The following is a 27,298-nucleotide window of genomic DNA, read 5'->3' as shown; positions in this document are numbered from 1 at the left end:
AGCGACGGAAGAATTGTTCGATGTCACGGCGTGTATTAAATTCATTGATGCGTGGACGGAGGGGGATGAAGGTGAGTCCTTTGCTGAGGACTGATCGTTCGTCCTCAGTGAGGGGGAGTTCTGGGGGGATGGTGAAAACTCGGCAAGGCTGGGAGCTGGGATCTGGTGTGGGTATAGAGCTGGGGTCCTCAGTGAGGGGGAGGTCTGGGGGGATGGTGAAAGGTCCCAGTGCATTCAAAAATGTAGCACTGAAGCACTTAGCCACATTGTAAGTGGATTGGAGATATGCCATGAGGGTGTAGTGAGGCCGGGAGATTCTGACGACAGCTTCCATGGATAGAGAATGTATGTGGGCTGAAAATGTGTTGCTGGAACAGCGCAGCAGGTCAGGCAGCATCCAGGGAACAGGAGAATCGATGTTTCGGGCATAAGCCCTTCTTCAGGAAGGGCTCATGCCCAAAACGTCGATTCTCCTGTTCCCTGGATGCTGCCTGACCTGCTGCACTGTTCCAGCAACACATTTTCAGCTCTGATCTCCAGCATCTGCAGACCTCACTTTCTCCTAGAGAATGTATGTGCCCATTACCCATACAGCATGCCTTGAGATGTTAGTGACTGGTGTCCAAGGAGGAGGTACAGAGGAGCAAGTGGCTAGCTAAAGTTGTCAGGTAATGACTCTGATTTATATGTTGGGAATTGCTGCCATCTACTTTCTGTATGGAAGAATGGAAAACTGTGGACAAATGAGTGAGACTAACTAATAATGTGATGTTAATGCATGGAAATAGACTTCTTGTCACTCATTAATATCATTCATCATTCAATATTATTTGAACTTTGTCCTACTGCTGTCAAAAATCGCCTCACTGCCAAGGTCAAGCAATTATCCTAGCTTTCTCACCAAAGCCATATCATTGTGTGCCTTGGAAATTTCTACACACAGTTCTTAAAACTAATTATGTGAAGAAAGCAGGCAACGTTGGAAGGATTTGGACAATTTCAGGATTGAAGAAGGTTTATCATATAGCTCTTAGAATTGAAAAGTCAAAAGGCTAAAATCCATAGTCGCTTGCCAAACAACTCATGTTGTTTGCCAAAAGTCAGAAGAAGTTGTGAAAGCAAACTAAGAGAGGGTTTTACGGCTTTAGCCGCTTGACAACTTAGTTTTCAAGAAATAGGGCCTAAATGCTGAAGCAACATGCTTTTGGAGTCAGTTCCTGTCTTTCCAACAGCACTTGGATCTGCCCCTGGAAAAAGAGACCACTGCAAGTTTGCAGTAGAAAACTGAACATTTCTCTTGAAAAGAGAATAAACCTCAAAGTGGAAAAGATTTTGCTCAGCTGAAAGATAATGGCAGCCTAATAACATCAATTATCAGGATGTCAACTGACACTTGCTTAGAAATGATCTGCTCGTTGATGCTCAGTTTGGGATCTGCCAGGGTAACTCAGCTCCTGACTTCATTACGGACTTAGTCCAAACATGGACAAAAGAGATGAACTCCAGAAGTGAGGTCAGATCGACTGCTATTGACATCAAGGCTACAGCTGACATGATACAATATGAATAATCCCTAGCAAAATTGAATTCAATGGGAATAGGAGAAAACTCTCCATTGGTTACAGTCATACCTATCAAGGAGGAAGATGGTTGCGGTTGTTGGAATTCAATCATCTCAGCTCCAGGATCTCTCTGTAGGAGTTCCTCAGTTGAGTGTTTTAGGCTCAACTATCTTCAGCTGCTTCATCAATGACCTTCTCTCCATCATGGAGGTCAAAAGTTGATACGTTTGCTGAAGATTGTGAATGTTTAGCACCATTTATGAATGCTCAGATACAAAAGCAATTTAGATCCATATGCAGAAAGCAAGACCTGAATGAACAATATCCAAGCTTGAGCTAATAAAGAGCATGTTACATTCATATCTCAAGTTCCAGGTAATGAACATTTCCAACAAGAGAGAATCAAATTATCATGCCTTGTCATTCTTTTTCATTAGCATCACTGCATCTCCCTCTACGAAAATCCTAGGTAAGTCAATATTGACCAGAAACTGAACAGTCATAAAGATACTATGACTCCAACAGCAGATCAGAAACTAAGAATTCTGTGATGAGTAAATCATCTCATACCTGCAGTTCCTGTTTCTGTTCCTATCCACTATCTACAAGGTACAGGTTAGGAGTCTGATGGAAAACTTTTAACTTGCTTGGATGGGTTCAGCTTTAACAACACTCAAGAAGCTCAACACCATCCAGGCCAAAGCAGCATGTTTGAATGGCACGCCACCCACCACTCTCAATATTCACTCCCTTCACAACCAGTGCATAGTGGCAACCATCTACAAGATGCACTGCAGTAACTCACACAGCACCTACCAGGGCCTATGGAATTCTATCAGCTAGAAAGATGCATACATGGAAAGACCATAACCTTGAAGTTATCCTTCAAGCCACACATTATTCTCATTTTGAACCACATCACAAGGTCTGAATCCCAGAACTCCTTTCCTAACAATGCTGTGGACAATTCTGTACATCAATGACAACAGGGCATCATTATCTTCTGCAAGGCAATTAAGGATGGCAATAAACGTTGGCTGAGCCAATAACACACAAATCCCCTGAACAAATAAAAAGAAGCAGTCTTGATACTTATAAAAATAAACTCATTCAAAACGTTTAAATTTCAAATGGGTTAATGTCTCATAACAAACTTCTATTCAGACACACTATTAAAAGGCCGCTCCCTATTTATAAGATTTTTAAGCTAGTAACCAATCTGAACTGCTGGACTAGATAATCGGACTTTTTGAAACTCAGCCAAAGATTCATAATGAAATAATAAAAGCCCTTGGAGGACTGTTGACAAAAAAGTCAATAGAAAGTGCACTAGATCCTACTGGTTCATCCCTTCCTGGCCTGTCAAGGCAACAGAGATTTTATTTATTTGAAGAACTCTTAATGAAGCAGCACTCTGCTGCAAGTTTAAAACTTGAGACATTTAAAAGAATTCAGATCATGACAGTTACATGGATTGTATTTGTTCTTTTGTTGTGATAATATCGACAACATCATTTCCTAAGTTTATCAGTATTCTCTCCCTTTCTCTCGAATGAGAGAGCAGCGCTATGGTTCAATGGGACTATGACAGATTTACTATAAATATAATATAGATCCTGTTTGTACAGGTGCACTTCGTACACCTATTTTGAAATGTCTTCTGGTAAAAAAAAATTGTATGAAACTTTTGCTTCAGAAAGAATTCAAAGACCTCCATCAATTAGTTTAACCATCATTTGAGAAACAAATACAAATGCCTACTACATCCAGGTAATTGGATTTGGGCACTGTGAATCAAACTGATATTCTAGAATAACATCCTGTTTGCATATATTCAGACACTGGCCTTTAAAATTACAGTTACTCCTTTAAAAACTTATTTTTCAGTTATTTAAAATTAAATTTCCATATCATACGAATGCAAACATTCAGAATTGTACAAAACACAGCCGGCTTTTACCAATTTTTTTATAGGTGCACTATAGAAAGCATCCTATCTGGATGCATCACAGTTTGGTATGGTACATGTTCTGCCCAAGACTGCAACAAATTAGAATTGTGAAATAGCCCAGCCCAGCCCATCCGGAGAATCAGTCTTCCTTCCATTGACTCTGTCCATGCTTCCCACTAACTTGGAAATGTAGCCAACTCCAGTTATTTTTTTTCCCCACTCTCCTGTCAGGCAGAAGATATAAACTTTGAATACATCTATGAATAGATTCAGGAACAACTTCATCCCTGCCATTAGACTTTTGAACAGATCTCTCAACTGTTAATTCTGATCTCTCTCTGTACACCTTCTCTGCAACTGTAACTATTCTGCTACCTTGATGCACTTTGTATGGAACAATCAACCAGTGTGACATGCAAAACAGCATTTTTTTCACTGTATCTCAGTACATGTGACAACAATCAATCAATTAATTCTGCTATCTGACAGCATGAAAGCAGAGCATAAACCTGGTAGATTCAGCGAGCCACTTGCTCCAAATGACCTCCATGGTGGACACTAGGCTCCAACATCTCAAAAAGATGATCCACAGGAATCTGCGCAAGTATTGCTCCTACATACTGGCAACCAGCATCTGTATTCCATATTCTGCATTCAATTCTAATGCCCTATGTAAAGTATGATTTGTCTGGATAGCAAGGAAAACTGCACTTTTCACTGTATCTCTGTACAAGTGACAATAATAAATCAAATCAAATCCATGGGACATTTTCTCCAAATCTTAATTACATTTTACTTATCTTACTTACATCTTTTAAAAATGTAGTAAAACTAAGGAATATCGAGAATTTTAAATAATTGTGATGCTAGGTAACATCAGAAATAGTGAGGACTGAAGGTGCTGGAGAGTCAGAGTCAATAAATTGTGGCGTTGGAAAAAGCACAGCAGGCCAGGCAACATCTGAGGAGCAAGAGGGCTGATGTATCAGACATACCCTTCTTCAAGACTGGGGAGGGGGAAGGGGGCTGATGAATAAATTGGGGGGTGGGGCTGAGGAAAGGTAGGTGGGATGGTGATAGGTCGGCGAAGGTAGAAGGTGATTGTGATAGGTCGGTGGGACATGTGGAGCAGGTAGGTGGGAAGGAAGATGGACAGGTAGGTCAGATAGGTCAGCTCAAGAGGTTAGAGCTGAGTCGGAGGGTTGGATCTGGGATGGGGTGGGAGGAGGGGAGATTTTGATTCTGGTGAATTCAATGTTGAGACCAAGTTGTTGTAGGCTCCCAAGGTGGAAGATGAGCTGTTCCTCCTCCAGTTTGTGAGTGGTCTCGTTGAGGTGATGGAGAAGGCCCAGAATCGACATGTCATCAGGGGAGGGAGAGTTGAAATGGATGGCCACAGGAAGGTGGGGTTGGTCGGTTGGTTTCTGAACCGTGCCGCAAGTTTGCACTCGGTCTCTCCTATGTCATTGAGACCATATTGAGAGCAATGGATGCAGCAAATGAGTTTTGAGGATATACAAGTAAATCTCTACTGGATTTGGAATGATCCTTTGGGGCTTTACACTGAGGTGAGCAGGGAGGTGTGGGCACAGGTTTTGCACCTCTTACGGTGGCAGGGGAAAATGCCAGGCATGGTGACAGCGTTAATGGGGAATGTGGACCTAACAAGGGAGTCGCGGAGGGAACAGTTCCTACAGAAAGCAGATAGGGGTGGGGAGAGAAATATATTTCTGGTGGTGGGGTCTGGCTATAGGTGTTGAAAATAGTGGAGGATGACATGTGGGATTTGGTGATTAGTGGGGTGGAATTCAAGCACCAGGGGATTAAGGTTTGAGAGCAGATGTGCGGGAACATTAGAATCTCTTCTGAGGTAAGAAGGATAGATTGCACCTGAATTGGAAGGGGACTAATATACTGGCAGAGAGATTTGCTAGAGCTGTTTAAGAGGATTTAAACTGGTGGTGTGGTAGTGGGGGTGGGGGAGGCAGGGAGGTGTGTGGGATGCAGGGCTATACTGAGGTAATATATCAGTCTGAGACTGGTACAGTTGGGAAAAGGGGCAAATCAAACAGTCAGGGCAGGTAGGAACAAAGCAGAGAATGAGGTAGGACTGACAAATTAAACTGCATTTATTTCAATACAAGAGGCCTAACAGGGAAGACAGATGAAGTCAGGCATGGTTAGAAACATGGGACTAGGATATTTTAGCAATTATAATGATGTGGCCAGGGATGGGCAGGACCAGTAGCTTAATGTTCCAGGATATAAATATTAAAAGAAGGATAGAAAGGAATCGAGAGAGGAGGGGGAAATGGCGTTTTTGATCAGGAATAACACTATAGCTGTACTTATGGAGGATATTCCTGAGAATACGTCCAGGGAAGTTATTTGGGTTGAATTGAGAAATAAGAAAGGGATGATCATCTTATTAGGATTGTACTATAGACCCCCCAGTAGGCAGAGGGAAATTGAGAAACAAATTTGTAAGGAGATCTCAGTTATCTGTAAGAATAAGAGGGTGAATATGCTCGGGGATTTTAATTTTCCAAACAGACTGGGACTGCCATAGTGTTAAGGGTTTAGATGGAGAGAAATTTGTTAAGTGTGCATAAGAGAACTTTCTGATTCAGTATATTGATGTACTTACTAGAGAAGGTGCAAAACTTGACCTCCTCTTGGGAAATAAGGCTGGGCAAGTGACTGAGGTGTCAGTGGAGGAGCACTTTGGGGCCAGCGTCCATAATTCTATTAGTTTTAAAACAGTGATGGAAATGATAAACCAGATCTAAAAACTAAAATTCCAAATTGGAGGAAGGACAACTTTGATGCTATGAGGTAAGAACTTTCAAAATTTGATTAGGATGTTCGCAGGTAAAGGGACGGCTGAAAAATGGGAAGCCCTCAAAAATGAGATAAGAGTCCAGGGACAGAATGTTCCTGTTAGGGTGAAAAACAAGGCTGATAGGTAGGGAATGCTGGATGACTAGAGAAATTTGAGGTTTTGGTCAAGGAAAAGAAGGACGCATATGTCAGGTATAGACAACAGAGATCGAGTGAATCCTTCGAAGAGTATAAAGGCAGTAGGGGAATCAGTTTAGCTCAGTGGGCTGGATTATTGTTTTGCAGAACAAGGTGATGCCAGCAGCGTGGGTTCAATTCCCATCACCGGTTTGAGGTTACCATGAAGGACTCTCCTTCTCAACCTCTTCCCTCGCCTGAGATCTGGTGGCCCTCATCTTAAATAAGAGAGCAGGCCTTATGAACAGCTTATATTCAAAACGTCGATTCTCCTGCTCCTCAGATGCTGTCTGACCTGCTGTGTTTTTCCAGCACCACACTCTCAACTCTGATCTCCAGCAGCTGCCATCTTCACCTTCTCCTAGCAGCCTTTATGATTTGGTAAGATTATAGCGACACAACAACAAATAAAAGCCGCAGGAGTATACTTAAGAGCGAAATCAGGAGGGCAAAAATAGAACATGAGTAGCTTTGGCAAATAGAGTTAAGGAGAAAGGATGACTAGGGAGTGAATAGGGCCTCTCAAAGATCAGCAAGGCAGCAAGGAAATGGGGGAGGTGCTAAACATGTAGTTTGCATCAGTGTTTACTGTGGAAAAGGACATAGAAGATATAGAATGTGGGGAAATAGATGGTGACATCTTGAAAAATGTCCATATTACAGAGGAGGTGGTGCTGGATGTCTTAAAATGCATAAAGGTTCCTACAAACAAGAGGGGTAGCAATTGGTACCCATGTGGATCCCAGCTATGCCTGTCTCTTTGTAGGATATGTGCAACAGTCCCACTTCCACAGTTACACAGGCACCATTCCCCATCTTTCCCTCTGCTATATCGGTTACAGTATCGGTGTAGCCTTGCATTCTCACAAGGAGCTTGAACAGTTAATCCACTACACCAACACCTTCCACCCTGATCTCAAATTCACTTGGACCATTTCTGACCATCCCGACCTCCCTCCCCTTTCTGGCCCTCGCTGTCTCCGGTAACCGATTCAACACTGACATCTACTTCAATCCCACTGACTCCCACAGTTAACTTGACTACACCTCTTCCCACCTGCCCTCCTGTAAAAATGCGATCTCTTACTTCCAGTTCTTCCCCGTCCAACGTATCTGGCCCCAAGATGAACGATTGCACTCCGGGACATCCCAGATGCCCTCCTACTTCAAGGACCATAATTTCCTCTCCCCTATGATCAACAATGTTCTCAACTGTGTGTCCTCCATTTCCTGCACCTCCACCCTCAAACCCATTCTCCCAATCTCAACAAGTATAGAATTCCCCTGGTCCTCACATATCACCCCACTACTGTTCCAGCAATAAAGTTTCAACTTTGATCTCCAGCATCTGCAGACCTCACTTTCTCCTGCACCTCCACCCTCAAACCCATTTTCCCAATCTCAACAAGTATAGAATTCCCCTGGTCCTCACATATCACCCCACTAATCTCCAAAAATCAGAGTATCATCCTCCACCATTTTTGCCACTTACAGTCAGACCCCACGAACAATGTATATTTCCCTCCCCACCCCGATCTGCATTCCATAGGGATTGTTCCCTCTGCGACTCCCTCATTAGATCCACACTCCCCAGCAACCCCCTTACCACACCTGGCATTTTCCCCTGCTACTGTAAGATGTGTAAAACCTGCACCTACACATTCCCCCCCCCACCGCCTCACCTCCATCCAAGGCCCCAAAGAATCATTCCAAATCCAACAAAGATTTATTTGCATATTCTCAAACCTTATTTATTGCATTCATTGTTCTCGATGCGGTCTCGTCTACTTTGGAGAGACTGAGTGCAAACTCACAGGATGAGTTTGTATGCACCAACCAACCCACCTTCCTATAGCCATCCATTTCAACTACCCCTCCCACTCCCCCAACGACATGCCCATTCTGGGCCTCCTCCACTGCCTCAACAAGGCCACTCACAAGCTGGTGGAGAAAGAACACCTCACCTTCTGCCTCGGGAGTATATAGTCACACGGCCTCAACAATGAATTCACCAGTTTCAAAATCTCTTGTCCCCCCCAGCCCATCCCAGATCCAATCCTCTTACTCAGCTCCGCCCTCTTGACCTGACCTATCTGTCCATCTTCCTTCACACCTATCTGCTCCAGACTTCCCACCGAACTACCACAATCACAACCTATTTTTGCCCATCTATTGTCATCCCACTGACCCTTCCCCTACCCCCACCCCCTCCCTCATTTATTCATCAGCCCCCTACCCCCTCCCCAGACTTGAAAAGCGATTATGCCTGAACCATCAACACTCTTGCTCCTCAGATGTTGCCTGACCTACTGTGCTTTTTCCAGAGCCACACTTTATCAACTCTGCTAGGTAACATCCTTGAGCAGACAAATAAGTGATCTGCAGTTACAGTTAATCACTTGACTATGTTTTAACATCAATGACAATGCAACTGCACAGTCACATAAAGAAAATAGATAAAGATTCTGAGACTAAACCATTTAACTGGGACATTTGAGCCACATAACCTATTCCATCAAAGGACTTCACACATGGAGATAACTTTACTTGTACTTACTTGGCTCTGTGAATGACTTTACTAACTCCTCCATTGTTAACATCCAAGAAACTGCGAGATGACAATTTTGAAGAAATATCCAGTTTCCTGTCTTTAGAGCTTCTTTAATCAGTTTTTCAGCAATTGGCCCTTGTCCTTGTCCCAGGGAAATAGACTCTACCCTGCAGTATCAAAGCAAGTTAAAAAAGTGAATACAAAAGAGGGTATTGGTTTAGGGCGAGAGGGGAAAGATATAAAAGAGACCTACGGGGCAACGTTTTCACGCAGCCAGAGGAAGTGGTAGAGGCTAATATAATTGCAACATTTAAAAGGCATCTGGATGGGTATATGAATAGGAAGGGCTTGGAGGGATATGGGCCAGGTTCTGGCAAGTGGCACTAGATTAGGTTGGGATATCTGGTCAGCATGGGCGAGTTGGACCGAAGGGTCTGTTTCCATGCTGTACATCGCTGTGACTCTAAATTAGTCAGAAGAAATATGTTGGGAAGATATTTACATTTATGGACTTAGTAAAAAAAACTGGGAGATACTGAATTCTCTACTCCCCTTCTGGGTTAAAAACATTTTTTTAACTGTGAATTTGGAGTGAATCTAAGTGGCTTGTTTGAAATTAGATCAATAGTTTGATATGGGGTCTTTGATCTACCCACTGATTACAGAAGGTCTTAATTCCTGATGAAGGGCTTATGCCTGAAATGTTAACTCTCCTGCTCCTTGGATACTGCCTAACCTGTTGTGCTTTTCCAGCACCACATTTTTTGACTACTGATTACAGAAAGTCAGCTAATTTTGGAAAAATAGCCAAGCCAAGCTTTTAAGGTGATAAGAGATAGGATTACTGCTCTCAATTGCTGGAAAACCCATATTTGGAAAGACCTATGGATGCCCCTTTGTTTATACAGTCAATCAGCCCTTTGTGGGCTTCATGTCGGTTTCACAAATATAGGTAGTCATAAGCAAAAAAGCCTCCAAGGCTACAGTAAGGCTATGAGACTTTCTGTTCCTCTCTTATGAGCAATTAATATTGCATCAGAGTCTAAATAATGTCTGAAAGCACCATTAAAATGGTAGTCAGTGAGTGTGAACACAATTGGAGGCCCTTGACCACCATTTGGCCATTCAGGTGCACCTTTCCACTATGCTGGCAAGATTAAAATCAATATTTACACAGGTTTACTTTTCTTATAGAACAATCTTGTCTTTTTTCTACTTGTAAGAAATAGCCTACAATGTGGCACTCATTTTCTTTCCCAAGGTAGCCACAATTTTCAGTGTCCAAAACTAACCCAATTACACAGGTGCATTCCACAGCAGTTACATTGACAATCTCAGAAATCACTGTTTTATTGGCTCAACAAGAATTGAAACGCAAATACATGATATGGCCTGTGAGATGAGATCTGTGCTTAGACTTTTTGCTTAATTGATACAAATTGATACAAAAGTTCATCTGGTGTGACCTCATACTGGATCAGTATTAATGACATTGTCTTGCAGAGACCACTCAATATTCCTGGCAAGGACATTAATGTTGCCATCCAGACAGATATGAAGGAACTCTATGTTAATGAGGTTGAAAATCACTTAGGCTGAATGCGTAACTTGAAAGCCCTGAAAACAAGAATGTTTTTTATATAAAATCCATCTACACATGGAATAGAAGAGATGACTGAGACAAGAACCTGGGCATTGCCAGACAGATGAAGGAAATTTTTATTGCAACATCTGGTAATTGTCAGTATGCACTTAAAATGGTATTCTGAGTGTTCAGCTGCCTCATGCAAAGATCCGTTTTTACTAATCTTTTGAAGTCTAACGCTGATGCAATGTAATGTAAGCACCATGATAAGGTCACCAAAGTTTCCAGACCATTACTTTCACCAGCAAGCACTGGCTATTTGTAGAAAAGGGAACCCATTATATTTTGACCAAGCAAACATGGAACTCACCTGTCAGAGTAGTCCCTTTCTTTTGCAAATCTCAGGAAGGCTCCCATCGGATCTGAACCAGTACTTAATATGAAAACGAGGGGAATGTTATTTGACATGTCCTGATAGAGTGTGGCTAAGTCCACAGGAGGGTTCTCCACAAACTCCTGTCCAAGAGTTTCTATGACAAAATCTGTGATTGCAAATACTACCTAGAAAAGTGCAAGAAACAATTCAATTATCAACATGTCTCACAAACAATTTCTACCTTCAGGAATTTTTTTCCCAGCTTCCTTGGGTTTTGAAACAATGAGGTAGAAATGCTTTGAGCAAGTTTTGTATGGGAATGCAGGGAGATTTCCAAGTATGTTGCTGATACCAGTTTGAAGTTTATGGCAGTGCCAGACATATCACTCCTGCCTACCACCATTCACCTGCTCATCACCCAATGACAATGCAGAAAGAAATCTCATGACTCTACAAAGATAGTTAGGTTAAGTTCCCTCATATTTGTCCTGACTGTTGTTAACCTTGTGCCAAACGTTGTCCCAGCATCATGCTGAAATGGCAATTTACAAATTTAGATTGGGTGATTACTTTGTTGTGCAGCTCTGTTCCATTTTCAATTGTAACTCAAAGCCTCCAGTTAAATGCCCATTCAATTCTCCATCTCACTCCTGCTCTGATTTCTCTGACCTCAGCATCTGACCCTGATCTAATGATGTTTCAGCAACATCTCATCTTTCCACAAGGCACTTTGCAGACTTCCAGCCACAAGTTTAATCACATTAGATTTTAATTAGTGCTCTTATTCTAATGTGAATATTTACACCTCCACTGAACTCAATTAATTCTTCCAAGTTTCTCTCATTTGTAACTCCTTTTGTTTCACATCATGGCATCTTTTGTCATTTAGCCACTTCTGGCATTTGCACTATTACAGACTTGGTTTTACTTTGCCTCAACCACCTCCAACCCTTTTTCAAAATCTCCACATTTGTTTAGTTTGGGTTCATCAGCTTAAAACATGAGCTAAAATTTTTCTGATATGCCATGATCACACAGTGAGGACTAAATGTAGTCCTGAGTCTGCTCAGACAAGCAGCAGAACTGTGGATTTTATTGAAGATGGCTAAATGAGAGGCTGTTGCTTGGACCACTATTCAATTAAGGAAGGTGACCTCCTTCTTTGAGCTGACAGCCCAGAGTGAAAATCCCACACTTCGGTAAAATGACCTGCAAAGGTTAAATAATTGTACTAATTGACTGTCTGTCTTCTGTTGGCAGAGAACTGAGCTGCTATTGATCCTACCTTTAGAAATATACTATGGAGTTGGGAAGATCTTAGCCAGTATTTTCTTGTCTGAAGCTAAGAGTCATTTTGGGCCTGAAAAGCAGGAAGGACATTCACTCATGGCAGATTTTCTTGCACAATTATATTCTCAGCTCTTTCTGAAATGGGACGACACCCTTAGCTGGTCATGAACTTGCCACTTAATTAGGACCAGGGTCTCCTCATAGAACTGAGGTCAGGCCAGTGGACATGTATAAACTCCACCTGGGGAATTCTACAGACTCCTGCCTGCAAAACCACTGGCAGGAGTACTATTAAATTGTGCCCTTGGGCTTGCAGAAAGGTGTTATGGAACTGCTACACTTGGATGAATTTTACTCTCAGTTTTGGGACTCTGAAATCAGACTGAAGTGCAGATTCCCACTGCATGATCTTGTTGGTAGCAGGAACAGCTTGGTGGTTTTACTGCAGTGGACGTCCTAGTTGGCAGCTTATGGGCTCAATGTGCTGCTGCTACTGCTGCCAGCCCCATTTTGGAAGACTACAGTCCTCCTAAAGCCTCAAAGTACCAATGGAAGAGATGGGAAGTACGGAAGCGGGTAAGTGAAGGAGTGAATATTGCACAAACACAATTGCTCAGTGAGCAAACTCTGAACAATGGGCTAGTCAGGCAGGCAAGCAAGAACAACAAATAGAATGAATCTGAATAAAAACAGCATATTTTATCAATCATATTATACAAAGTTGCATGCAACATGTTGTGCAATTGGTGGATGATGCAAGCATTTAGCCTATTGTAGCTTGACACAATAAAACATGTTGTAAACATTGTTCTGGGAGTCAGAGAAGAGACTTTGATCTGTCCTGCAGCTCACCTACGCATGCTTGAATAAAGGAGACCAGTAAAATATAGCTCAAGTATCTGAACTCAGTTACTCCTCCTGCTGCACAACACAAGAATTTTCAAGAGGTGCCGCAAGATGGATATACCCATGGACAGTTGTGTAATAATGAAAATACATTTGGATCCGAAGGCAGTAGACACCATGGTGAAGATGGAGAAACCTCTCAGTGCAAACAGGACTTTGGGGCAACTTTCATTCAGATGAGCTCTGGTTTAGAGCAAATGGCATCTACCACAAAGTTGAGGGCCCCTAAACATTAGGAATAGTTCACAATCATAAAAATGATGCCAATGGCCCAGTTAGATGGTCTTAAATTTAATCAAATTGGCTGCTTGTCTTCCTGGAGCAGGCTGTCAGCCACCGAGAGTCCCTGGGGTCCCTATGGTCTGGTAAAATCCAGCTAATTGCTTTTTTTATTAAGAATTAAGTCCATAAAAAATAAAGGTGAAACAGCCATATCAATTAATACTATACCTTTTCTTCCCAAAATGACTTAATTAAAATGAGTTTCTGAAATAAGGTCAGTCTTTCATTCCAGTGCCCAATGACGACATATTCTTGCTCTTCAGCCTCAGCCTCATCCTCCATCTCAGCCTCAGCTAAGTTTGGTGAATATGGAAGTAAATCCGTCTTGTATCCATCCCAAGTTGGAGGGTTGACATCAACATCAAGACGTCCTGAAAAAGTGATTGCAAAATATTTCTGCCCTTGCATCTCAAGTACTAACACTGACCATTTACCTTCACATGCTGACTAAACTACCAAGCATTTTTGTGTTGGAAGCTACAGATTGTTTCTCAATCTTTCAGCTCAGAAGCTGGGAGGTGTGATGAGTAAAGGATTCAAAATTCAAATAATTTTTAAAAACAAATATGCTAAGAATAGAATGACTAAATGCTTAGTTATGTCAAGTGCTAAGAACCCAATATCACAATGAAAGTACATCTAGTGAGTTCCAGTCAGTGGTAAAGCAAACCTGGCAACCTCCGAAGGGTGACAATTTTCAGGCAGATAAGTACATTGAGGAACATAGTGGCATCTTGAAGGAGTAGATGCTATTAAAGTGTGAGTGATATAATCCTTGACGGAGTAAATAGCATTCACAGGCTTTAAGCAGTGAAATAACAGCACTACACAATAAGTCAGTGAAAGAACAAGAGTGGACTATCAGAAGTAGAGAACAAAGGTTTACGTTCCTGTCTTAAAGCTAAGGTTGGGCAGTGATTGGTAAGTGATGTTGGCAGCAACAGTATGAAGAGCTGTACCATATTTTATGGAAACTAGAATTAATCTCTCTGATATTTACCTAATTTGACCTTTATGTGAGTCGCAACAACTTCCTCTGTGATGCCCCTGAAACATGGTAAATTTTCTTCAAGGTCACAGCATGTATGCCACACTGCAGTTCTCAACCAAGGAGCCATTGGTTTTGGAGGACGCTCCTAGAAATCAAGGAAGAATGAGAATTTAGCAATGTTATTGCAATTCCAATTAAATAATCCTTTGCTGAGAATTAATTTGGTACAACGGCTCGTCAGCTTTCAATAAAATTGAAAATGAGACTGCTCAACTCATCATTCTGCTGGGATACAGAACTTGCATAATTCAGCAGCAACCGATTTGGATGTGCTGAGTTGGAACTTTGCATAGTATTTAATGTCAGCGGAAATATCACGAGCTACAATTAGGATTATTATAAAAGACTGTTCCCTCTGATAGTGTCTCACTACTTTTTTTTTAATGGAAAACTAGCCTTTTATGACCAGGAACTGTGTCTTCTACATTAGGCGTTTGAGATGTGAGGATGCACAGTCTAACAATAAATATGCCAAGCTTGCAAAATCCATTCAAATTGTTGGATATAACCGCACCACTAGTATTTGTCTGAAAAATTATCATCTGAAGCTCTTCAATTCAATGCATTAATATATCTGGCACAGCAAATACATATAAACAGTTTTAAATTGTAACATTAGATATCAGTACATGAACGGAATGTAATTGAAGGCTTATCCTAAGCCTGAAGCAAACAGAAGTCATATTCAGACAATCCCGGCAAATCAACATCACCATTGGTTTAAAGAAAAACGCAGATCATCCTAAACTGTGAGCTCAGCATCAAACATGGAACATGCAGAACACACAACCCATTTGGCCGATTCTTCAAATTTGCATTCATCAACATCTGGAGACTCCTGCTGAAAATGAAACCGCTGTCGCACCAACTAGTCAAGAAACCTTCTAAAATAATCCTAATCACAGAATCATACCCATTAGCCAATATCTAAGATCCCTTTAACACCATTCTTGGACATTTCACGTCTGAAGGTCAGACTCACCACAGGTCAAGATACAGTGGTATACAGTTAGATGGAAGAGACTCCAGGGAGTCTTCAACACTGTTTTTGACTCCCCCCGCTCCATCCGACCCCCATGAAATCATGAGCAAGGAAACATCCTTCTGATTACCACCAATCACCATCACTCTGAAACTGATGAATCAGTGCTCTTTCACTTGGAGGGAGCAGAAGAGTAGTTGAACACAGTATTGACTCTTGAACAGGGTCTTCATCACTAAATATGAAACTCCCATGATACTACTGTTGATTCAACATGCTGAATCCCAGATCCTGAATGAAACAGCAACCTTAAAATGTTGGCAATTCCTCTTATAATGATTCAGTCCCTACCAGTTTGTTACCTGAGCTACTCAGTGGCAAATACCATTCACATCGTAAAAGTAATAAGCCATTACCATAGCCTAAATTCTACCACTCAACAATTAATTGAACTGCCAATGTTGAGATTCAAACTGCCAACCCAAGTATTACAACAGCTTGGTGTCATCACTGACTGGGCATGCATATCAACCACTCATATAAATACTGTGGTTACTGGAGCAGAAAGAAACTAGGAATTCTGTTATGTATGACTACACTGACTCATAAAAGCCTCTCTTCTCTTACAAGGTAAAAATTGGGGGTGTGAAAGTATATTCTCCACTTTCCTGAACAGGTAGTAATGCAACAACAATTTAGGAACTCAACACCATTCCAGTTTGCTGAAGTAAAACTTCATCCAGCGACTTAGTTGTTTACCTCTTCCTCCATTGGCAAATCAAGGCTGCAGTGTGAACACAAAATATATCAAAGAGATACAAAAGCAGACCATATGGCCTATCTCCATCATTCAGACAAACATGACTGATTTTGAGGTTCAACTACACTTTCTCACTTGTTCCCTACATCCTGTGATTCCAACAGTCTTAAATATGTTTAATGATGACACATCCAGAACCCTCTGGGATACAGAATGACAAAAAAATCACATTGATTTGATTGGAGAAATGTTTCCTCCTTTCAGTCTAAATGATCAGCCTCTTAGCTTAGGTCCCCTTGTTCTGGATTCCTCAGCCAGGCAAATCAACATCTGTGAAGCCCCTTCATAATCTTGAATATTCTATAACATTCCATCGTATTCTTCTGAACTTTGAAGAATATGGGGAGATGGTGGTGCAGTGGTACTGTCCTTGAACTAGTACAAGCTAGTGCTCCAGGCCTTGGGATTAAATTCCTCTGCCGCAGTTGGTGGAATTCATTGTATGAACATGCAATTTCAATCAATGCCAATCTGGGATTGGGCAGAAAGCTGCCACCATTGCTTGCTATGTCTGGGTCTAGTGGGCCTATTAGGTCTAAAGTGGTAGAGCAGAACCACTATGTATGCATGAGAAGATGCATTTGTCTTAAACAAAATATGTTTTTGCTTGGTAATAATCAGATACAAGCTATATTAGTAAGATAGACATTGCTACAAAGATTATGAAGAAATCTAGATTATATGGACCTATCTCCTTTGAAATCCAGAGCTGCTCTGCTTTTTCCTACCTGTCCTCATGACATCATCTGTTTGAGTGGAACTTAATGCAGTCTTCAGCATTAACCTTTTCATAACCATTGCTTTGCACATGAGAATTTGAAAGTCATTTCATAAATTTGGAACATAACACTATTCTCTGTAATGGTGACCAATTATTGTAAAAAGAAAATAATTGGCCACCTTATCCTATTTTCTTCCTTTTTACTGAAATCTCTCATCACACAGAATATTAAAGCTAATTGGTCCTACTTTGAGTTCTCACTTATCTATGATTTCTCATTAACTACCACCTCTTGTCCAATCTTCCCTATCCAGCTCCAACAAAAGCTTTGGTCTATGTGCAGTGGGGCAAGGGGAGAACAGCCTTACAGAGAATGCACCATCACACAATTTAATGCTTATAGCCATCAGCTAATATCCAAGATTCCTGTACAATTCAGAGGATTACTTAAAGGAGTAAAAGAGCTTTAATCATTGATCTTGTTGAACATCTCGAGGGGCATCTCACTAAAGCTGTGCAGAGAAATGTGAGGTGATGCATTTTGGGAAGGATATCAGGAAGGCAGAGTACTGGGTCAATGGAAAGATTCTTGGTAGTGTGGATGTGCAGAGGGATCTTGGAGTCCATGTACATAGATCCCTGAAAGTTGCCAGTGGATAGTGTTGTTAAGAAGGCATATGGTGTTGTTTGGTTTCATTCGCAGAGGGATTGAGTTCCGGAGCCGCAATATCATGCTGCAACTATACAAAACACTTGTGCGGCCACACTTGGAATATTGTGTACAGTTCTGGTCCCCATATTTCGGGAAGGATGTGGAAGCATTGGAAAAGGTGCAGAAGGGATTTACCAGGATGTTGCCTGGTCTGGACGGAAGGTCTTATGAGGAAAGGCTTACAGACTTGGGTCTGTTCTCACTGGAAAGAAGAAGGCTAAGAGGGGATTTGATAGAGACATACAAGATGATCAGAAGGTTAGATAGGGTAGACAGTGAAAGTCCTTTTCCTAGGATGGTAACGTCAGATTGTACGAGGGGGCATAGCTACAAATTAAGGGGTGATAGATTTAAGACAGATGTCAGAGGCAGATTCTTTACACAGAGAGTGGTAAGGGCGCGGAATGCATTACCTGCTAATGTAGTCAACTCAGCCACATTAGGGAGATTTAAACAACCCTTAGATAAGCACATGGATGATTTTAGGATAGTGTAGGGGGACAAGCTGAGAATAGTTCACAGGTTGGCGCAACATCGAGGGCCAAAGGGCCTGTTCTGCACTGTATCGTTCTATGTTCTAAAGCATCTGGCTCAGGATATTGGTCTCAATGGTGTCAAATTGGAGATCAGTGGCACTGATGGTGCACTGCAGTTATGCATAGAACAGATGGCATTTTACAGTCAAAGGACTCCCTACCAAGACTGAGATCATTTTCAGTTTTGGTGTTGGTGGAATATTGATGGTTGACATAAGCGCTAACTGCCAAATTTTCATCCACCTTAAACAGAAAACAACCCAGTTAACTCTTGCCATGCATTGGGTCTTTGCCATACTTAGGGATCTGACTGCTGCAGACATTCTAGAATATAGGGTAGTTTGCAGCACCCCCATAGCCATACAGTATGATGCTGTCAAAGATGTGTTTTCAGTCTTTTACGAGCGCTTTAGTGATGCATCAAAATGTTAGCCACCTTTAAATTTACCAATAGCAGTTGGCTAAACATTCATGATCACACTTCAGCAAGGCACGAATTAAATATTCTTAAGTTGTCAGTGAAGTTTCTTAATCCATTTGTGCAGAGTTAGGAATATTCCGGGAAGATGGACAAAAAGATTGCTATACTTTTTTTAAAAAGTAACATTTCAGTGCTCTTTGTTCATGTCTAACATGCTAAAGTTAGTGAAAAGAATAAATTTAAGTTAATAAATAAAAGTTTATTTGTTGCATTAAATAAAAACACTTTTAGATGATCATACCAGCATAATCACCCTGTAATAACTGATCACATGTCAAAGGCTTAATGATTTGAGCAAAATTTAGATTGCACAGCATTTCATCGGAGATTCCCAGTGCTGTATCAAAATTAGAATCCTAAACTGTGGAAACAGGCCCTTCGGCCCGACAAGTCCACACCAACCTTCCGAAGAATAACTCACCTAGCCCCAAGCCCTATATTTATCCCTGACTAATAATCTACACTCCGGGCAATTTATCATGGCCAATTCACCTAACTTGCACATCTTTCGACTGTGGAAGGAAAATGGACAACCCAGAGGAAACCCATGCAGACACAGCAAGAATGTGCAAGCACCACACAGAACCCCCAGTTGCCAAAGGCTGGAATTGAACCTGAGTCCCTGGTGCTGTGAGGCAACAGTGCTAACCACTGAGCCACCGTGCCGCCTGACTTTGTATCTGGCTCCATGAAGTTAATTTTCTAAAACATACCTTATCCAAGCTTACAGCCCCCCTAAGGAAGAAGTTCCATTCAGCATCTGAGATTTCTTCATTCTGGCGTAGGATCTCAGTACACAGCAAAAAACTGAAAATAAGTTTGTGTTGTTCAAAGAGACCTCTGGAAACATTGGTGTAAACAGCGAAAAGCGTTGCATCTAACAAAATCTTCAGACGTTTCTGCAGGTTATAGGTCTTGTCAGATGTCTCGATGGTTTGATTAAAGAGCTAACAAAACAAAAATTGAACAGTAAATAACAATTCCTCACTATTGCAGTCTATAAGAATATTTGGTACTTAGGGTGAGGTAGCAACCACAAACAGGAACTTCAAGTCCTGGCATATACTGTACTCCACTCTACTATGATCATCAAGCCAATGGTCCAATTCTGGTTTAATGAAGAGTACAGGAGGACTTGCCAGCACCAGCACAATGCATACTTAAACATGAGTCATCAACTTAGTGATGCTATAACAAAGAACTATTTGTATGCCAGACAGTGGGAGCAGTATGTGACTGACAGATTTAAGCAATCTCACAACCAATGCTTCGAGTTTAAACTCTGCAGATCTGCCAATTCCAGTCGAGAGTGACGCTAACCAATTAACAACTAACAGAAGGAAAGGGTTTGACCAATATCCCCATATTCAATGATGGAAATATGATGGAAAAGACAAGGCTGAAATATTGGCAACCATCTTAAGCCAGATGTGTTGAGTGGATGAACGATTGTGGTCAGCTCCTGAGATCCCCAGTATCAGATACTAGCTACTAAGCAGCAGTCCTCATCCAGTGGGCCATATTGGACAATCCTTGTATATGGCAGTCCTCATCAGGGAGCTGTCTTCTTCAGATAGTCAATAAGCCAGAAGAGATTGAGCAAATACACAAGGAAGAATTCCTTATCTCTCCAGCTAATGAGCAGAATGTTACCTTCACAACTTGAATGAGATTGACATATTCCATGCCAATGACTTATTTTTTCCTCTGTTATTAGTGAATCATATCCTAATGAGTTGCATATCCTTTTATTGTCTATTTAACTACTGCAGCATTTCTAAATTGCTACTTTTCAACTTAATAAACTCTCTGAAAATTCCTCAAAAATAGTCCAATGCCTGCATTAGATAACTGTGGTCACAAACACTAAAAATCTAACACTGCCCATATCTACAAGGCACAAGTTACAAGTACCTTCATTTGTTTCACTCAGTTCAGCTCCAATAATACTCAACACTGGTTCGACCACTTTTGGAAAATTGTGTGCAATTCTGGTCTCCCTCCTATCAGAAGGAAGTTGTGAAACTTATAAGAACATAAGAACTAGGAGCAGGAGTAGGCCATCTGGCCCTTCGAGCCTGTTCCACCTTTCAATAAGATCATGGCTGATCTTTTCGTGGACTCAGTTCAACTTACCCGCCCTCTCACTGTATCCCTTAATTCCTTCATTGTTCAAAAACAAATTTATCTTAACTTTAAAATCATCTACTGGAGTAGCATCAACTGGGCAGGGAATTCCATAGATTTACAACCCTCTGGGTGAAGAAATTCCTTGTTAATTCAGTCCTAAATCTGCTCCCCCTAATTTTGAGGCTTTGCCCTCTTGACCTAGTTTCACCTGCCAGTGGAAACATGCTCTCTACGTCTATCTTATCTATTTCTTACATAGTTTTATATATTTCTCATTATTCTAAATTCCAATGAATATAATCCCAGTCTACTCAGTCTCTCCTCATAAGTCAACCTCCTCAACTCCGGAATCAACCTAGTGAACCTCCTCTGCACCCCCCTCTAGTGCCAGTACATCCTTTCTGAAGTAAGGAAACCAAAACTGCATACAGTACTCCAGGTATGGCCTCACCAGCGGTCTGTACAGCTGCAACATAACCTCCCTACTTTTAAACTCAATCCCTTTAGCAATGAAAGACAAATTTCCATTTCCCTTCCTAATTACTTCTTGTACCTGCAGACCAACCTTCTGTGATTCATATACAAGGACACCCAGGTCCCTCTGTATGGCAGCATGCTGCAATGTATTACCATTCAAATAATAATCCTTTTTACTGTCACTCCTACCAAAATGGATGTCTTCACATTTATTAACATGGTATTTCATCTTCCAGACCTTTGCCCACTCACTTAAAGTGAGTATGTCCCACTGCAAAGTTTCACAGTCCTCTGCGCACTTTGCTCTACCACTCACCTTAGTGTCATCTGCAAACTTTAACACACTATACGTGGTCCCAAACTCCAAATCATCTATATAAATTGTGAATAATTGTGGTCCCAACACTGATCCCTGAGGCACACCACTAGTTATTGAATGCCAACCAGAATAGCACTCATTAAACCCCACTCTTTGCTTCCTGTTAGTCAACCAATCTTCTATCCATGCTAATACTTTACCCGTAACATCATGCATTTTTATCTTATGCAGCAGCCTCTTGTGCAGCACCTTGTCCAAGGCCTTTTGGAGATCTAGATATACCACATCTATCGGGTCCTTGTTGTCCATTTTGTTTGTAACGTCTTCATAGAATTCCAAGATTAGTATGACCTGCCCTTCATGAAGCCATGCTGCCTCTACCCAATGGGACAATTTCTACCTAGATGCCTTGCTACTTCTTCCTTGATAATAGAATCAAGCATCTTCCCCACTACAGAAGTTAAGCTAACCGGTCTATAATTCCCTATCTTTTGTCAACCTCCCTTTTTAAACAGTGGCATCACATTTGCTGTTTATCAGCCCACTGGAACTGCCCCAGAGTCCAGTGAATTTGGAAAATTACCACAAGTGCACTTGTTATTTCTCCCATCACCTCTTTTAGTATTCGGATACGGTCCATCAGGGCCAGGAGACTTGTCTATCCTTAGCTCCATTAGCTTGCCCAACACTACCTCATTCATAATAACGATTGAAAGGGGTCAGAAAAGATTTACAAAGACGTTTCCAGGGTTGGAGGATTTGAGTTATAAGCAGAGGCTATTTTCCCTGGAGCATTGGAGGCTGAGGGGTGACCTTATAGAGGTTTATAAAATCATGAGGGGCATGGATAGGTTATGTAGACAAGGGACATCACAGTGGCTCAGTGGTTAGCACTGCTGCCTCACAGCACCAAGGACCTGGGTTCGATTCTAACCTCAGATGACTGGGTGGAGTTTGTACATTTTCCCCCTGTCTGCATGGCTTTCCTCCGTGTGCTCCAATTTCCTTCCATAATCCAAAGATGAGCAGGTTAGGGTGGATTGGTTATGAAAATTGCCTATAATGTTAGATGCATTAGTGAGAGGGAAATGAGTCTGGGTGGGTTACTCTTCGAAGGGTCGATGTGGACTTGTTGGGCCAAATGGCCTGTTTCCACACTGTAGAGCATTTAATCTAAACAAGGTCTTTTCCCTGCGGTGGTGGAGCCCAGACTAGAGGGTATAGATTTAAAGTGCGAGGGGAAAAATTTAAAAGGGATCTAAAGGGCAACTTTTTCACGCAGCGAGTGCTGCATGTATGGAATGAGCTGCCAGAAGAAGTGGTGAAGGCTGATACAATTACCACAGTTAAATATTAAAAATCACACAACATCAGATTATAGTCCAACAGGTTTATTTGGAAGCACTAGCTTTAAGAGCACTGCGCCTTCATCAGGTGATTGACAAACACCTGATGAAGGAGCAGTGATCTGAAAGCTAGTGCTTCCAAATAAACCTGTTGGACTATAACCTGGTGTTGTGTGATTTTTAACTTTGTCCAACCAATCCAAAACTGGTACCTCCAAGTCATGGCAAACATTTAAAAGACATCTGAAGGGTATATGAATAATAAGGGTTTAGAGAAATTAGGGCCAAGTGCTGGCAAATGGGACTCTATTAGGCTTAGATATCTGGTCAGCATGGACGAGTTGGACTGAAGGGTTTGTTTCCGTGTTATACATCTCTATGACTCTAATTCAAAAACCCAACTCTATCTAAGACCAAACAGTCCCTCTACTTGGTATCATGTCCACCAATTTTTACATTCACTCCCTGCATACAGACACATTGTGGCAATACTTTGCAATGTGCACTGCAGCAGCTCACCAAGGCCCCTTCGATAGCACATTCGAAGCCTGTGAACTCCACTACCTAGAAGGCCAAGAGCAAATATGCAGAGGACTACTACCACTTGCAGGTTCCCCTTCAAGCCACACTGATATGGAAAAATATTGATGTTCCTTCACTGTCACTAGGTCACAAACTTGGAATTCTCTTCTTAACAGCGCTGTGATAACTACATTATATGCCACATGGGCTGCAGCAATTCAAGAAGCAGCTCACTCCCACATTCTCAAGGACAATTCGCAATGGAAGCAGGCTTTCAACACACTGAGTCCACACTGGCCCTTTGAAGAGCATCCCACCCAGACCAATACCCCAACCCCATCCCTGTAACCATGCATTTCCCATGGCTAAACCACCTAGTCTGCATATCCCTGGACAATATGGGCAATTTGTGGGGTGAATTTGTACTTGCAGAGTTACATTGTACTTTGCTCAAAAACTGCATGAATCCATGTAAGACTCTGTTAACTCACTTTTTCGATTAGAATCAGTCTAAACATTATGGCACAGAAACAGAACAAAGGGGCTAACACCTTCAACATCTTAACATCTCATCTGGGCTGACACCAATCGTTACAGTTAACCTGAGAATGTAACTTTTAAAAAACAGTTTTGTGATTTACATACGAAAGAAGTGAAACTATCATAGTCATTCTAACAGATGAGAGACTTAACAAACAATCAAGATATTTTTCAATGTATAATTTCAGTTACATCACACTGTAAACTTTTGCTATAAATTCTGCGTCTTACAATTGTGTACTCCACAACCACCTGATGAAGGAGCAAAGCTCCAAAAGCTCGTGCTTCCAATTAAACCTGTTGGACTATAACCTGATGTTGTGCAATTTTTAACTTTGTCCCAGGGTGGAATCGAACCTGGGTCCCTGGTGTTGAGGTAGCAGCACTAACCTCTCCAGAGTGGAATGCTTGGAAGCCAGCCTTTTATAGATATGGAATTTTTGAGATTATAGAATGACAATGAGACATTACTCAGGTGTCTGTGAAGTAGAAAGCATGACAGAAATAATTAAGCATAAAGCAGTAATACAGCATTATTAAGGACTAATAAACATCATTTTGCTCTCAATATTATCACTACTTCCATGTTTCCAGTCCACAAATCACGAAGCACATTGTTGGAAAAAAATGTTTGAACAACTGATGTTTCTGAACATTAGAGGTTGCAATGTACTTTGCTGATATTAAGTAATGAAAATGTCAAACCTGCTTGAAGTATTTTAACGAAAATTGGTACATTGGGTCTATTTCAGACAAGCTAGCGACAACAAAATACATGACGGATCCACGAGTAGCCACAGGACGATATTTCTCACGAGCAGAATTAATTTTCTGTTCTGTGGCCTCAGCTTCCTCTAATCGAACTTTGATAGCACCAGAGGTAATCTATATAAAAGCAAAATAAATTTAACTTACTGAAAGAGTAATAAATAACATTTTCACTTACAATACTACGTTCATGATTCTTCTATCATGTTAAATCAGTTCCACGATTTCTAGCTTCCTGGTTCCAGTTGCCTTCCTTCACCTGAATTTGCAATTCTTATATACACCCATCTTGCTTCAGAATGGTATGAAGGGTTTTCTATGTGTTGCCATATTCAATCTGGCTGAGCTGGTTCTTGTGTTGAACAATTTCTCATTGAACTCATTTTACTTTCTTCAAGTAAAAGGTATGGCTGTGCATATCTATGAAGGCTCCAGTTATGCTGATCACTTTGTGGGGTATATGGAACATTCCTATTCAGGACGCCCATCACAGTTCTTTCTCAGATACACTGATGATATCTTTCTCCCCTCGTTTGGAATTAGAAAATTTAATCTGTTTTGCTTCCAATTTCCATCTTTCCCTCAACTCACCTGGTCCATCTTTGACTCTTCCCTTCTGTTCTTTGACTTTACTGTTTCCATTTCTAAAGATTCTACCCATCAATATCTATTACAATCCCACCAATTGCACAGTTACCTTGACTACACTTCTTCCCATGCTGCCTCCATTAAGGACTCCATTTCATTCTCCCTGTTTCCTCATCCTGTCACATCTGTTCTTAATATGCCACTTTCTACACAGGTACTTTCATCTCAGGATTCTCACTCTGTTGATTACAAGGCCTTCAGCCATATCCAACACATTTTCCACAGTTCTTCCTTCACCCTTCCCCTTCCCCGTAGAAGAACAATGGGGTTCTTGTTGTCTTCATTTTCTGCCCTAAGAGCCTCTGCAATCAAATGATCATCCTTGGCCACTTCCAGCAGGATGCAACAACCAAACACACCTTTCCCTCTCCACCTCAGTCAACATTTTGCAGGGACCATTCCCTCACAAACTACAATCCATACTTCCGTTACTCCCAATATATCTTCACATTTGCCCCTCTAACTCTTTCTTCCTCACTGTACAAGGTCCAAATATACCCCTTCTATGTGAAGCAGTCATTTACGCGTTGTTTTTCATTTAAATCTTCTGGATCTGTTGCTAACAATATGGTCCTCTTCACATGATGGACCCACTCCACCAAGGATATGCAGGTCTTTGGACTCCTCCATCGTCAGACCACAACAAAACGACGGTTGGAGGAAGAACGCCTCATTTTCCGGCTAGGAACCCTCCAACCACAAGGGATGAACTCGGATTTCACCAGTTTCCTCACTTCCCCTCCCCCCACCCTGTCTCAGTCAAATCCATCAAATTCAGCACCGCCTTCCTAACCTGAGATCTTCTTCCCGACCTCTCCGCCCCCACCCCAGTCTGACCTATCACCCTCACCTTGACCTCTTTCCACCTATCACATTTCCGACGCCCCTCTCCCAAGTCCCTCCTCCCTACCTTTTATCTTAGCCTGCTGGACAAACTTTCCCCATTCCTGAAGAAGGGCTTATGCCCGAAACGTCGATTCTCCTGTTCCCTGGATGCTGCCTGACCTGCTGCGCTTTTCCAGCAACACATTTCCAGCTCTTCACATGATGACAACAAATGCAAACTGCATTTAAATGAACTGAAGACTTCCCCTCTGTTCAAAAGACCGTCTCTGACCGTGATTGTTTCTCATTTCAATATACCATCCAGCTCTCTTACTGACATTTCTGTCCTTGACCTCCTGTAATGCTCCAATGAAGTCCAATGCACAGTGGATGATCACCACTTGGCACTTTCCAGCATTCAGGAGTTCAACAATTTAAAACCATGAGTTCTGTCCTCCTTTTTGATTACACTCCCAGTCTACTGCTACCTGCAGAACTAACTTATTTTTTTCTTTTTATTTTCTTTTACAGAGGCTAGTACCCCATCACCAAGTCACCCTTTATTTAAATGTGCACAGTACATGTACTCTGACCAGCTAGCCCAGAGCCAGTCCCTTGACCTATTTTCTTGAATTAACTCCTGCAATTCACACCTACTATTCATCTACTTAAATATTCTACTACCATTAGTAATCCCCTCACCATCTGTTCTAATAGAAGCTCCGCCCTCTTTCCAACAGTATAACAAGACATCACTCTTCCAGCCCTCTCAGTTCCAAAGAAGAGTCATATTGGACTCAGAACATTATCTCTGCTTCTCTCTCTACAGATGCTGCCAGGCCTGTTGAGTTTCTCTAGCACTCTGTTTTCAATTCAGATGTGCAGTATCCATTTATATT

General features: G+C 41.6%; 1 protein-coding gene across 1 annotated transcript in view; it reads right to left on the bottom strand.

Annotated features, from left to right (window-relative positions):
* Positions 1–27,298, bottom strand: part of dnah6 (dynein, axonemal, heavy chain 6) — a 341,236-nt gene that overhangs the window by 67,054 nt on the left and 246,884 nt on the right. Inside the window, exons 61-66 of the mRNA XM_043705917.1 lie at positions 24,864–25,043; positions 19,538–19,771; positions 14,522–14,657; positions 13,690–13,892; positions 11,038–11,228; positions 9,089–9,249 (exon numbers count right to left, since the gene is read on the bottom strand). Of these exons, the coding sequence (XP_043561852.1) occupies positions 9,089–9,249; positions 11,038–11,228; positions 13,690–13,892; positions 14,522–14,657; positions 19,538–19,771; positions 24,864–25,043 (1,105 nt within the window). The remainder of the gene's footprint in view (positions 1–9,088; positions 9,250–11,037; positions 11,229–13,689; positions 13,893–14,521; positions 14,658–19,537; positions 19,772–24,863; positions 25,044–27,298) is intronic.

The sequence above is a fragment of the Chiloscyllium plagiosum genome, chromosome 2 (assembly GCF_004010195.1).
Source record: "Chiloscyllium plagiosum isolate BGI_BamShark_2017 chromosome 2, ASM401019v2, whole genome shotgun sequence".
In the NCBI taxonomy this organism is placed as follows: domain Eukaryota; kingdom Metazoa; phylum Chordata; class Chondrichthyes; order Orectolobiformes; family Hemiscylliidae; genus Chiloscyllium; species Chiloscyllium plagiosum.
The sequence above is the reverse complement of the archived record's forward strand: the minus strand, read 5'-3'. Positions and strand labels throughout refer to the sequence as shown.